This window comes from Haliotis cracherodii, unplaced genomic scaffold, assembly GCF_022045235.1.
Source record: "Haliotis cracherodii isolate W230 unplaced genomic scaffold, xgHalCrac1.p SCAF_10, whole genome shotgun sequence".
Lineage (NCBI taxonomy): Eukaryota > Metazoa > Mollusca > Gastropoda > Lepetellida > Haliotidae > Haliotis > Haliotis cracherodii.
In genome coordinates, this window is record NW_027266265.1 from 11,159,334 (window position 1) to 11,171,593 (window position 12,260).

General features: G+C 37.8%; 1 protein-coding gene across 1 annotated transcript; it reads left to right on the plus strand.

The window, feature by feature from the left end:
• Positions 1–158: 158 nt before the first annotated feature.
• Positions 159–11,680, plus strand: LOC139446395 (epimerase family protein SDR39U1-like). Its single transcript, XM_071227728.1, has 6 exons — positions 159–244; positions 2,744–2,850; positions 7,059–7,144; positions 8,700–8,821; positions 9,062–9,208; positions 10,606–11,680. The coding sequence occupies exons 1-6, from the start codon at positions 229–231 to the stop codon at positions 11,025–11,027; spliced, it is 900 nt and encodes a 299-aa protein (XP_071083829.1). The 5' UTR covers positions 159–228; the 3' UTR covers positions 11,028–11,680.
• Positions 11,681–12,260: the final 580 nt, after the last annotated feature.

A 12,260-nucleotide genomic window follows, 5' to 3' on the forward strand; every position in this document is an offset into this window, starting at 1 on the left:
AATATATTTAATATGCACAATCTTTTTATGGTTAAATGTAAAAAGCAACAGAAAATATCACTGTATAGTTTGGCAGTTAGTGATGTTTTACATTAAGCTTGTTTGCAATACGAATAGCTTTTAGGTTTATACTTTCTTCGCGATCCGGAAGTGCTATATTTCAAGGTCGGTCATGCAGACGATGGAAGTGTGCACAAACTTGCATAAGGTGAATTTTGGAGGGTAGACATGAGTGTCCTTATTGGTGAGTATATAGTTTTCAATAATGGTAAGACAAAAAGGAGAAGTATTTATTCATAAATGTTCCCTTATCATAGTGCATAAAAAGTCTAGAGTTTGCCAGCTAGAACTAGAAATGCAATTCCAAATTAGACCAGAATAATCGTCCAGGGATTGTCCTCAAGAAAGGTTGTAGAGCTCCGTTTTTTAAATATTTAATTGCACCCTGCTTCAGCCAGAGACCATATACCGGTAGATCGATACAGTTTCTGCTTCAGTTCAAGACAACTTATTCTTTCAAGCATTTTAACAATCTGCTTAATGTCGTGATAACGGATTATTGACTTTTGAAAGATAACCAAAGCAGAGAATCACAATGCATACCCTGTGATGAAGAAGTTGATTGAGAAGTTCTCTGTCTCTCACGTTAAAGCTATCAAATATACCAGTCACTGTTTAGTGCATGTCTGATAAATAACAGGTAAAACATCTGAAATATGTTTGTTCTGAAGACATGTCTGTTCATTAAAAATGTGCTCCAAAACGCACCCGGAGCCTATAGATCGCGCTTCACGTGCACTCGTGTTAGTTTTAAATAAAGAATATGTTCTTCAAAACACACCCGATGCATAACGATCGCATCGCCTGAACACACCAAAGTATGGCTGTGACTGCACGTGAAATGTGAGGGTTGTGAGCAAATATAAGGCGGTAGCGCGCATCAGTTAGTTAGTTGGTCATAGTTCGCTAGAGAGTTGGTCAGAGCTGGTTAGAGAGTTCGCTAGATGGTTAGTAAGATGGTTAGATGGTTAGAGAGTTGGGGAGAGTTCGTTAGAGAGCGGATGAGTTAGATGGTGTTAGACATGGCGTTAGACAGTGTTTGACAGTGTTAAGACTTCCTTAGGAGTAGCTGTTAAGAATAAGCATTTAGTTTCTATCATTTGAGGTTTATTCATCTTTTCTTCATATAATAACAGGTAATCACGTTTAGTTCCTTATAGATCTTCATAGTTTTATAACAGGTTATCACGTTTAGTTCCTTGTTTCATTCAAAAAAGGTAAGTCATACAAATTTTAGATTAGTTTTCATTTAAGTTAAACCACGCTCAAATATTCAGTTCCACTGCGCAACAATGTTAACGTTGAAAGATATCTTGACCTACCCTTAGAATACAGAGGACCTATTCCAGAATTCCTGTATTACATACTCCCATGGTGAAGTGCATGGTAATAATATCAGTATACTAGGTTGTTGTACTCTTTTCACAAAATAGGGGGCACGGATGGCCCAGTCGTCTGAGAGATGTGTCCCTTGGGCACGCCAGAAACCTATGATTGTGGGTTCGAATCCTGGTTGGCCCCGATTATGTTTCTAGGTTTGTCAGCACCATACCTGTGCTCGTTGGTTTCACCGAAATGGTAAACATCCGAGACCTGCATCACTTTGGGCTTTCCTCCCACATTAAACTGACACAGCGATATAATTGGAATACTTTTAAAAGCGGCATTAAACCCAACTCACTCACTCTATTCGCAAATTGGCATTCTAAAAGGTGGTGAGTAAATAAGAAAACTTACAAGTTTATGGATAACAACTTCTGGTTTACTGCATTTAGCTTGTTGAGCAACGTTTCGATTATCTCCGTGCTATTTTTGATCTATTACCTGTTGTTGTTAATGTTAATCTGCTGCTTATCACAACATCATATATCATGCATATACCTCTGATCACATGGTTGTAGTCATTCCAGCTTGATAACAGAGAAAGAGTCTACATCAAAGTAAGAGTCTACATCAAAACATCACTAAATGCAATAAACCAGAAGTTGTAATCCATAAAGTTGTATGTTTTTTTATTAACTCCATTCAGACAGTGATAGAAATAAAAGAATAAACTATTTTTAAGCTGATCTTGAAACCCACAGAACTATTAGTTGCTTCTTGTATGAAGCATAAAGTTATGCAATTTACTTTTCTTATTTTACAAATGAGGTTATCCTAAAATTCCCCAAAATAAAAATATTGTTTTAGTGATTTAATCATGAATCAATCCTGAAAACATTTCTTCATTTTGCCTCTTGCTTCTTGGCTCTTTGAGTTAAATAATATGTAAAACAAAAATATAAATAAAATTAGCCTGGCCCAACCATGCTGCCGGGTAGTTAAATGTTGAAGCTTTGGATCTGTGTGTGAAGTTTACCACTTCTTCATGTCAGGTGGGGGGGGGGGACGGGTGGCCAAGTTGTCTAAGGCGCCACGATTCGCTGTGCAGAGTTGCGTCCCTTGGGCACGCCAGAAACCTATGATTGTGGGTTCGAATCCTGGTTCGCACCGATTATGTTTCTAGTTTTGTCAGCACCATACCCTAGGTCGTGGCTTTCAATGTAGTGGTAAACATATGAGACCTGCATCGCTTCGGGCTTTCCTCCCACATTAAGCTTACACGCCGTGATATAACTGGAATACTGTTAAAAGCCGCGTTAAACACAACTCAATCATTCACTCACTCACTCACTCATGGCAGGTGGTGGCAGTGGTTTCATTGGAAGACATTTAACCAGACTTCTCATTGAAAATGGCTACAAAGTCACAGTTGTGTCAAGACAGACTGGACCGGACAAGATCACCTGGGTAAGTTACAAGAAGTACAGGGTTATAATTTCCCTGTATTTTATTTTAGTGCAGATGACAAAGTTAAAGTTGTAATGACGTGGTTAAAGTAAATTTGCAGTGCTTATTGGGCACACTTAGAAATCATATTTGTTTACAATACCATGTGACAATCCTTATAACGTGAAACCACAAATAAACAGGACAAACACCTGGAAAATGATAAACATGTGAACACAACAACAGTATGTCCCATAAACTTAGTTTCAGATTGCAGATGGGAATTATGAATCTCAAACTTTCAAAGATATAACTGCTTATTATCTAGCCATGGTGAAATGACATTTAACCGAGTTTGATGATCCATCAAAATTATTCTTTTTGTTGGCACGCTTATATTCCAAAGGGCACATTAAAAATATTTAAGAGAGTCATTGGCACACGTGAAATAATATATATAAAATGTCCCTGTAAGTACATATTTTTACATATTAATACACTTGTAGGGCCAGCTTCAGGTGCACAGGCTTATAACCATTAGTACAATGGGCGATATTTTTGTTCCAAAGGGCAATAACTCTCCTTTTGAGATGATATAAGCGACGGTCCAACCTGTCGCTTCAGGTCTGGTTCCCGGATCAATGCGCGCTGCGACAACTACTGACATGTAGAGACGGAGCCAAGCTAAATAGTTACCCTGTTGCACCTTCGTTCAAAAACGGTCATTTACAACTGAATTTTTTAAACTAGCACATACTTTGTCGTGATTATTAGTTTATTACATCAACATTTGTTGAGTCTTCAACTACAAGACGAATTGTCACTATGGAAGATAGCGGGAAAAACGTCATGAAAAACAGTATATTACCAGGTAATATCTACGTCAGAAAACAGCGATGCATTCTGTCAGTCTGGGCTAACATATTGCATCGATGAAATAATGCAGACTCGTTTTATTTATCAGCCTTTGTGTTTTTCCCACCACAATTCGAAGCATTTAAATCTCAACAAATACCACCATGGACTTAAATTTATAAAAATTAGTGATACGCCTACATTTGCAGCACACATGCAAACATCTTTGACAGGCATTCACCAATGATCTATAAAGTAGGTATACATCCTTGCCTTAACAAATATTTTATGAAGAAATAACGTTCAAAAGAATAAAGCAACTCATTTAAAATGTTACTTTTTATATCAAAATTATAGTTGCATCTGAATATTTTAATTTACATTATTTTCTAGAAATATGCTAAATGAAAATCTACCATGCATCTATTAAGCACTCTGTTACTCAGTTGCAATATACATACTAGTCATCATACTTTGAAGTAAGAGATTTACCCATATTATTCTGCCCCTTATAACATGTGTCCCACCATTAAGTGCTCTGAGTCATCATAGGTGTTGTTTATGATGTGTTTCATTGATCCATCATTTCTTACAGAATTCTGATACTCATGCTCTTAAAATAGTAGTAAATTACAGAGATTTGTCCCAACAAACAACAAATCATACCCCACAAAATGTGTATGATGCATAAATAGATGTAAATCATAGTTTTATCTTCTTGTTTTAGTAACATAATATTTATTTTATTGTTGACAAATTATTTCCCATACAAACCCACACACTATCCTGCTGTAGCTATGTATCCTGATTTTCATTCAACAGTACTTCAAGACACCTGTAGGATAAAGTATATTTTGTAGATATTATTATCATATAGCAAATATGACTTAAGAAAGTTTATCATCAAATCTTCTGATGGTTAAATAAATGCAATTTGAACCCCACAATCTTTCCATGGATTAGATAAATGGATTTATTTATGTTATTTGTTTTTGCATATAACAGATTACACTTACATATGTTACAGTCAGTGTCTATAATCAGGCCCAATATGTATATTGACTGAAAATTTCAGTCAACATGTATATTGACTGATTCACTCCGGTAAGGTATATTTTTTCTTAAATTTAAATTCATTTATTATTGCCTGAAATATAGGACTGGATTTTAGACAGAAAGACTGAAATGAATTAGACTGCATAATTTAATCTCCCCAATTTAAGTACATTTTATTTTGATCTTATTGAAGATCAAAGTTACTTATGTAAGAAATTAAAAATGTTTTCACAATGAAATTGATTGATTCTCCAAACATGAAAGAATACCAGAGTCCTTTTTTATGTTACTTATCTTTATTGGCATAATATTCAGTTCAGAAACAGATGACTACTAAAAAGTCATGCACGTGTAATCAAATACTAGTACACATGCACAAGTATGCCAAGATATTAAATAAAATAATGACAGTCATTGTGCAATGCAGATATCTGTTGGTGTGAAGAGAAAAAAAGAATAACATTAATAATTTGTGTATGTTGGAATTTGGAACATCAGTTTAGAACAAGGAAGCATAAAAAGCAAGGCCTAATGAAGTTAAGAATGAGCTTTATCTGTGTTACAATCATATGATTATTGTCAATGCACACTGGATGTAGACATTGCAATGTTAATACAATCAACATTATAGAGATTGAAAATTAGTATGAAATTGAATATATTGTTTTATTTTATTGAAATTGTAGTTGGTACAAATACTCTTGAATATGTATTTTAACTACCTATATTTAGGGTTCTCTGTGTCTGAAAATTATTATTGTTTCTACTTCGTAGAATTTAAAAAAGGCTAAAATAATACATGTATATATCTTTCACTGATCATATTGAAATATAATCATGGTAGTATTTGGCAACAAACAGCCACCAGTCATACATAAAATCCTTTTATACAACATGCAATTAACCCTTAAATATCAAAACAGATTTCATAGATTTCCATTTCTTTTATTTTGAACATTGTATTATGATATCTAGTTGATGACATAATTTATCAGTGCCTGTTTCTCTTACAATTTCTTGAAAACATTTCTCATTGCTCTCAGTTATATATCTGACAAATACTTACATTTGTTGCTGTCAATATTCACAACATTGAGGCTACAGGCAACATTACTTTGCATAAGACCTTCACATTTCTCGTACCGCATCGCCTTACCGCTGTACATACTGAAATGCATGCATATGATGCAGCCTGCTGGGCGAATCTAGTGTGAAAGCGTGATATTCATACATCAAGGGCAACACTATCTTCACGACTGCAAAACGTCAACAAAGCGACCGGGAATGAACGATCAGCTGATCTCACCACGTCGCTTCAAACGCCTATCTAGTGGTTAACTATACAGTATAATCAGTGGTGGTCATCCCTGATGTATCATTAAATCAAGGAACATTTATTTCCGGACATGGCAATAGATAAATCATTGCTTAGGTGAAAAGATATGTTGTCCAAACACAAGCGTGACCGTTGCTGGTAGAGGTGAAGGTTATACTAGTTAACTGTCTATAGGTGTCATAGTAACATCTAGTGCTCGTATCGCGCATACCACATGCGCTGCCAGTTTAAGGTTGGACCGTCCGGGTCAGCGCACCTAGCGGGTTAGTGAAGGGAAGATAAATTGAAAAAGATCGCCCATTGCGCCACCTTGCGAGCAAATTGGGGCGGTGTCTCCCATTGGTTTCCCTCTTATGTTCTAATCTATTCTGTCATTTCGCACATTTTTAAGGTTCATTGTCAATGAATGCTTGTTAAATTTGTTCAAAGAATATAAGAGTCAAAATAGGGATGATGATGATGATGATGATGATGATTTAACGAGTGCTGCCGGTGTTGCCGGGATTGTTACTACTGGACTAGTGTTGTTTAACGCTGCAATATTCCAGCAATGTGAAGGAAATCTGTAAATAATTGAATCTGAACCAGCCAACCCAGTGATTGACATCATGAGCATAGATCTTCACAGTTTGGATACGATGACATGCAATCAACCAAGTCACAGAGCCTGACCACCTGACCCATTTAGTCGCATATTATGACAAGTGTGGGATGCTGTTTATTGTTGTTGGACACCAGTTATGTAGAACTATCCTGTCAGATTCAGCTGAATTTGAAGTCTAGGGAGGTCAAGTGACCCCCTATGTAGGAAAAATGATAAACCAGGATTTAGAAACAAAATGGCAGGGAACATAGGCCCCTTGGCCAGTTATAACAACAATAAATTCACAATCATTTGACATAAAGTATTTTTATTCTGAAATTATTTTTTTAATATATTTCATGCAAGACATTGATGCTTCATATTTACAATGTTATTTAGAATGATTTGAATCGTAACGGCCTGCCAGAAGGATGCACAGCCGTTGTCAGCATGGCTGGGGAAAATATTCTCAACCCCAAGAAAAGGTGAGTGAACAGTCTTCTTGTATGTCAGGTCATATATTGTCAGACATCACCTTGCTGTCATGCTGCATTATGGAGCAGACATTTCATTAAGATTTGAATCACAAAGTCAGTTATTGTTGTTGTCATTTTATGAAATGGCTGGAAATATGGGCAGTATGTAGTTAGAGAATAGCTGGGGATGTTGATGTCTCTACGGAGATTATTGATCTTTCAGTCTGGTTATAGTTGTTTTTAATACGTTATTGTAGCATTCATGTGAGCAGTCGTTGGAGGGCATGTAGAATACAGTACTTGAAAAAATTCTGGGCAATAATTTAAGAAACTGTGCAAAGATGCATCCCCTTATAAGCATATAATCTTAGGTTTGAATCTCAGCTTCACCCTGATTCTTGGTTTGTTAGCACCATACCCCTGCTTGCGGTGTCACCATAGGGGTAGATGTCTGAGATCTGCATCACTTTGAGCTTCTTCCCATAATGAATAAACTGCATGATTCCATGACATTTGATTGGCCAACCAAGCAATATTATTGTGCTAGTGTCCCATAAACCTAACAAAATAGTGCCATGCCAATAGTATGACTGCACTGAAGCTCACCTGGATATGTGGTCATCAGTTTAGAATGTTAACAAACACTGCCATTTAACAAACGTTGCTGTCAAAACTGCTGTTCAAATATTTTCTGCATAAATACTGTTTTTAACATTTATGCCAACATAAATGCAAGTCTTAACACAATGACTGATATACTGTCCAAAAGCAGTGTTAAACCATCTTCCCGAGGCAAAAGAGTTCACTGACTATTAAAGTCCAGTTTCCATCCTTGCCGAACAAGGCTGGTATTATGAAGTTACGTTTTGGCTGGACTAACGAGTCTATGCAAAGTCCAATCAAAATGGCACAATGAAATCAAAATTATGTTCGTAAGCTGTCTTGCAGATTTCTGTCGATTGCAGGATTTGCAAGGCATGTGCACCGCCAACTCGTTGTCAGCAGATATTTTCCAAATCTTTTCATGTTTTTAATCATGATGCTCATGTGATTTGATGCATTTCGTGATGTAAGACCTGTTTTATCACAATATAGATCTTGATTATCAATCAGATCGTCCTGACTGGGCGCCACCATTTTGTGTGAAGCAAATGCAAGTGATACCAGAGGTGGAGAGGCTTAGGTGAGGTGAGGTGAAATGGGGTTTAACGTCGCGTCCAAGATTATTGCACTTATATAGCGACGTGCATCTACGTGTGTGTGTTTGTGTGGCTGCTTGTACTAGTCCGGACTGATCGAACCCCGGACCTTTCGCTCTCCGAGCGGACGCTCTACCACTAGACCACGGAGGCTGTCAGGAGAGGCTTAGAAGGGACATAACTGGTAATAGCCACTGGTGGCGCTACGATCGAGCCCAGTAATTTCATCCTAGTTCGGCAAGGGTGGAAACTGGACGTTTAAAGTCAGTTAACTCTCTTGCCTGGGGACGATGCGTTAAACCAAACCTCTCACTGTTACACCTGACACTAAATGGATTAATTAACAGTGGTTTTATCTTTTGTAGATGGACCCCAGAGTTCAAGGAAGAGGTTTATAACAGCCGGGTCTCCAGCACCAAAGCACTGGCATCCGCCATCTCTGCTGCCAGCAAGGCTCCAGAGGTGTTCATATCTATGTCAGGAGTGGGTAAGTATGGAGATTTGATCATAGCAATCTGTAGGATGGGTGGACTATTGTGGGCATCTGTACTATAGACAGGATGTCAACGATAGTGAGAACTAATATCTGGTTTTAATAAGATTAAAGAGGAAGATCCTTTAATGCTTAATTTTACATTATTGCAAGGAATGCAGTTTTACAATACAATGTGAAATAGAGAAAGAAGAGTATTATGTTTCAGTGTATGTCTACTCACTCTGATTGCAGCCTACTACCCACCAAGTCTGACTGCTGAGTACACAGAGGACAGCCCGGGAGGCGACTATGACTTCCTGTCTCGACTGACGACGGACTGGGAGGCGGCTGCCAGACTACCAGACTCCATCAATGTGCGACAAGTCACTGTCAGATCAGGTCAGTCTGCTTGTAGACACAAACAGCTGTTACACTACTATACTTGACCAATATAGTGTTGACATCATTTGGACACACCTCAGTATTGTATGAATGTGTCACTTTTAGATTTGCATGACATATGTACTTGCATCAGCCTTGCGAGCTACAAGTCGGATAAGCCCAAACCTCTTCCATTCAAGAAATGATGGTACAAGTGTCATCAGATTTGAAGGTGTTTATTCTGTAGATGGAGGTTCTCATAAAGGGTAAAAGGCTATAAGAAATACAAACACAAATGGTTACTTAGCCTGCTCGCTAGCATATAATATCATGTTTAACAAAAAGTGTCCACATTTTAAGATAATTACGATAATTTGCTATACAACAAAAATAACAACTTTTAGTCCCAAATGCCTTAAAACAGAGTTTAAAGACACACCTAAACAACGTAAGAAATATCCTTTTACATATAACCTTATGCGACAATAAACACATAAATTGAATGCATCAGCATATTAAAAAAACGCACAAAAACTTTACAAGGCTTGTCAAAGCGAATTCACGACACATTATCCTATGACAGCCCAATTAAACTGTACACAAAAAATCTTAACCATACTATCATAAATATACTGCCAATACTCAAACTGTGGTGTGTCACAAGTGGTCATAACCTAATTTTCCTTATTGCGAGAGTAATGTAGAACGTATTGCTTATCGTGCATGTCAAAAGGGACTTGTTCTGTGTCCCACCAGACAGTTGACACTGCATTGTGGTTGTCTATGCAAGCCCTTTGTTAAGACACTAATTCCTTTAAAAGTATGCCGACTTCAAACAGCATGCTTACTAAGTAAGATCTCAAAACCCATTTCTTTCAGGTTTACTTTAAAAGTGAACCTAGTACTGCCAACTGACTTTCCCAACTGGAAAATCTAACTGCCCATCCCATCAGGATCCTCATAATTAGTGAGAATACTTAGAGGTTAAAATATCGTTAAGTTGAACTGTCCTCTACAGAGACATGTGAAGACATTTTGTGTCAGTCAAGTTAACTTTAGTCTGTGTTAGAATTGTACACTTCTGACAATATTTTAGGTCATGCTGATCATTATCCTTGGGTCTTCCGGGTTAGAATAGGTCCCCAGCAACCTTTGCTTGTTGTACGAGGCAACCAAAGGGATCAGGTGGTCATGTTTGGTGACTTGGATGATTTCGCTCATCGTACACTAACAGCATGGATCATTGTTTCAATGTTTTTCCTAATAAGTCTGGGATGGACTCATATGGGTGGAACATTGCTGAGTGTAGTGTTAAACAACAAACAAATAACAGACAAACATAATTTGAAGACATTGGATTGTAAACGTGTGTCAGATTGTATTAAAGTTGCCCCCATTTTGCTTCTTCATTCCAGGCGTGGTTCTTGGTCGTGATGGTGGAATGGTTCAGCAGATGTTTGTACCCTTCTTCCTGGGAGTGGGAGGACGGGTAGGATCAGGATCCCAGTGGTTGCCATGGATACATGTGGCTGATATTGCAGGACTGTTCACACACGCGATATTAAACCCCGATGTAAAGGGAATATTGAATGGAGTGGCCCCTGAAGCTGCCACCAACAGTGACTTTACCAAAGCCTTTGCCAGTGCCATGTGGAGGCCTGCCTTGTTTCCTGTGCCTGGTTTCGTCATGAATTTTGTATTTGGGGAAGAAAGGGGTAAGGTCATTTTGGAGGGTCAGAAAGTGTTGCCCAAAAGGACCTTAGAAAGTGGGTATGAATTTGTGTATCCAGACCTTAAGTCTGCATGCACAAACTGTGCACAACTGGTTCATGTTTGAATTGTGTCAACAAAAACAAAGATGTCTTCAGCAGTTAAGGCTAATCAGTGTAGTAATTAAGTATGAAAGTCTAGAGGTCCTTGTCTTAACCCTCTGTTAATGTTTAAGGGGTCCCTGGATTCAAATATTTCAGCAGCAAACCTTCGGGATCCCAGGAGCCCCCTTTCAACACTCTAACTCAAAGAACTCAGAAGCAGACGGGCTCTGCTTGATAATTAAGTGTCATAGAAAACTATTGGACCATCTCACAGGCAATAATTTCTGACTTGATGTTCAGTTAGCCCATAAAGATCACTACACACATTACTGAGTACCAATATGAGGAAACATTGGCAGAAAGATCAGTTCCTATTCATCAGGGTGAACTAGCCTGAAAAGCTAAGAATCTTTCGTTATTTTCTAAAGCTGGTCTGTCAATTTTGAAAACATTGGTATTCTTGTGTGATGGGATCTTTTGAGGTTAACACAACTAAAACTGTTTTGTAGGTATTATGAACTGACAGTTTAAGTAGGTAGTGGTAATCTAATACTGAATTGTTTCAGGAGTCAAGTATTGTCGTATTTGGTCATGTTGGTCAGTAATTTTCTACAGCGTGTTTGGTACAAATGTATGTTTCAGATGAAATTTGATGAAGCTGTATATTTGAGTTGATTAAAGCGTATATTGTACAACATTTCTTGTTATGTTCCACATTCTGTAGAATGTCCTGAACACCAGTGGCTGGTGGCTTGTGAAGTGTGTGCTACCGATCACATTTGACATGTTAGGTGGGTCAAATTTAAATTACATAAATTACTACAAGTCGAAGTTGTAATATCTATCTTAAGAAATGAGGTTTCTTTACCACAATGATGGCAGACAACTGTTAAAATCCTGTACCAACTGTGTAACCTTTGCGTCACAACAGGGCGTCTCATGACACCTCAATGATGTTTCACAAAGAAAATCATTAATGATGATTTGTACCAAGAAAGGATGTCAGGATGACTGTCAATGCAACACACATGCCTCCCTGGTAGATACGTCAGCCTTTGTTTGTCCTGCTCCACATCAACAGGTGCTCTCCTGCTGTGGTCAGCCTTGTGAATGTGTGTACCTCACTGCTGGAGTATTGAGGTCATGTACTGCTTCATACAAAACCTCATCAGGAGGACATTGTTCTGTGGCTTCAAAGTGAATAATGATAAGAAAAAAGCAAAATAGCTCCAAATGAAAATCATTTCGCCAGGTTT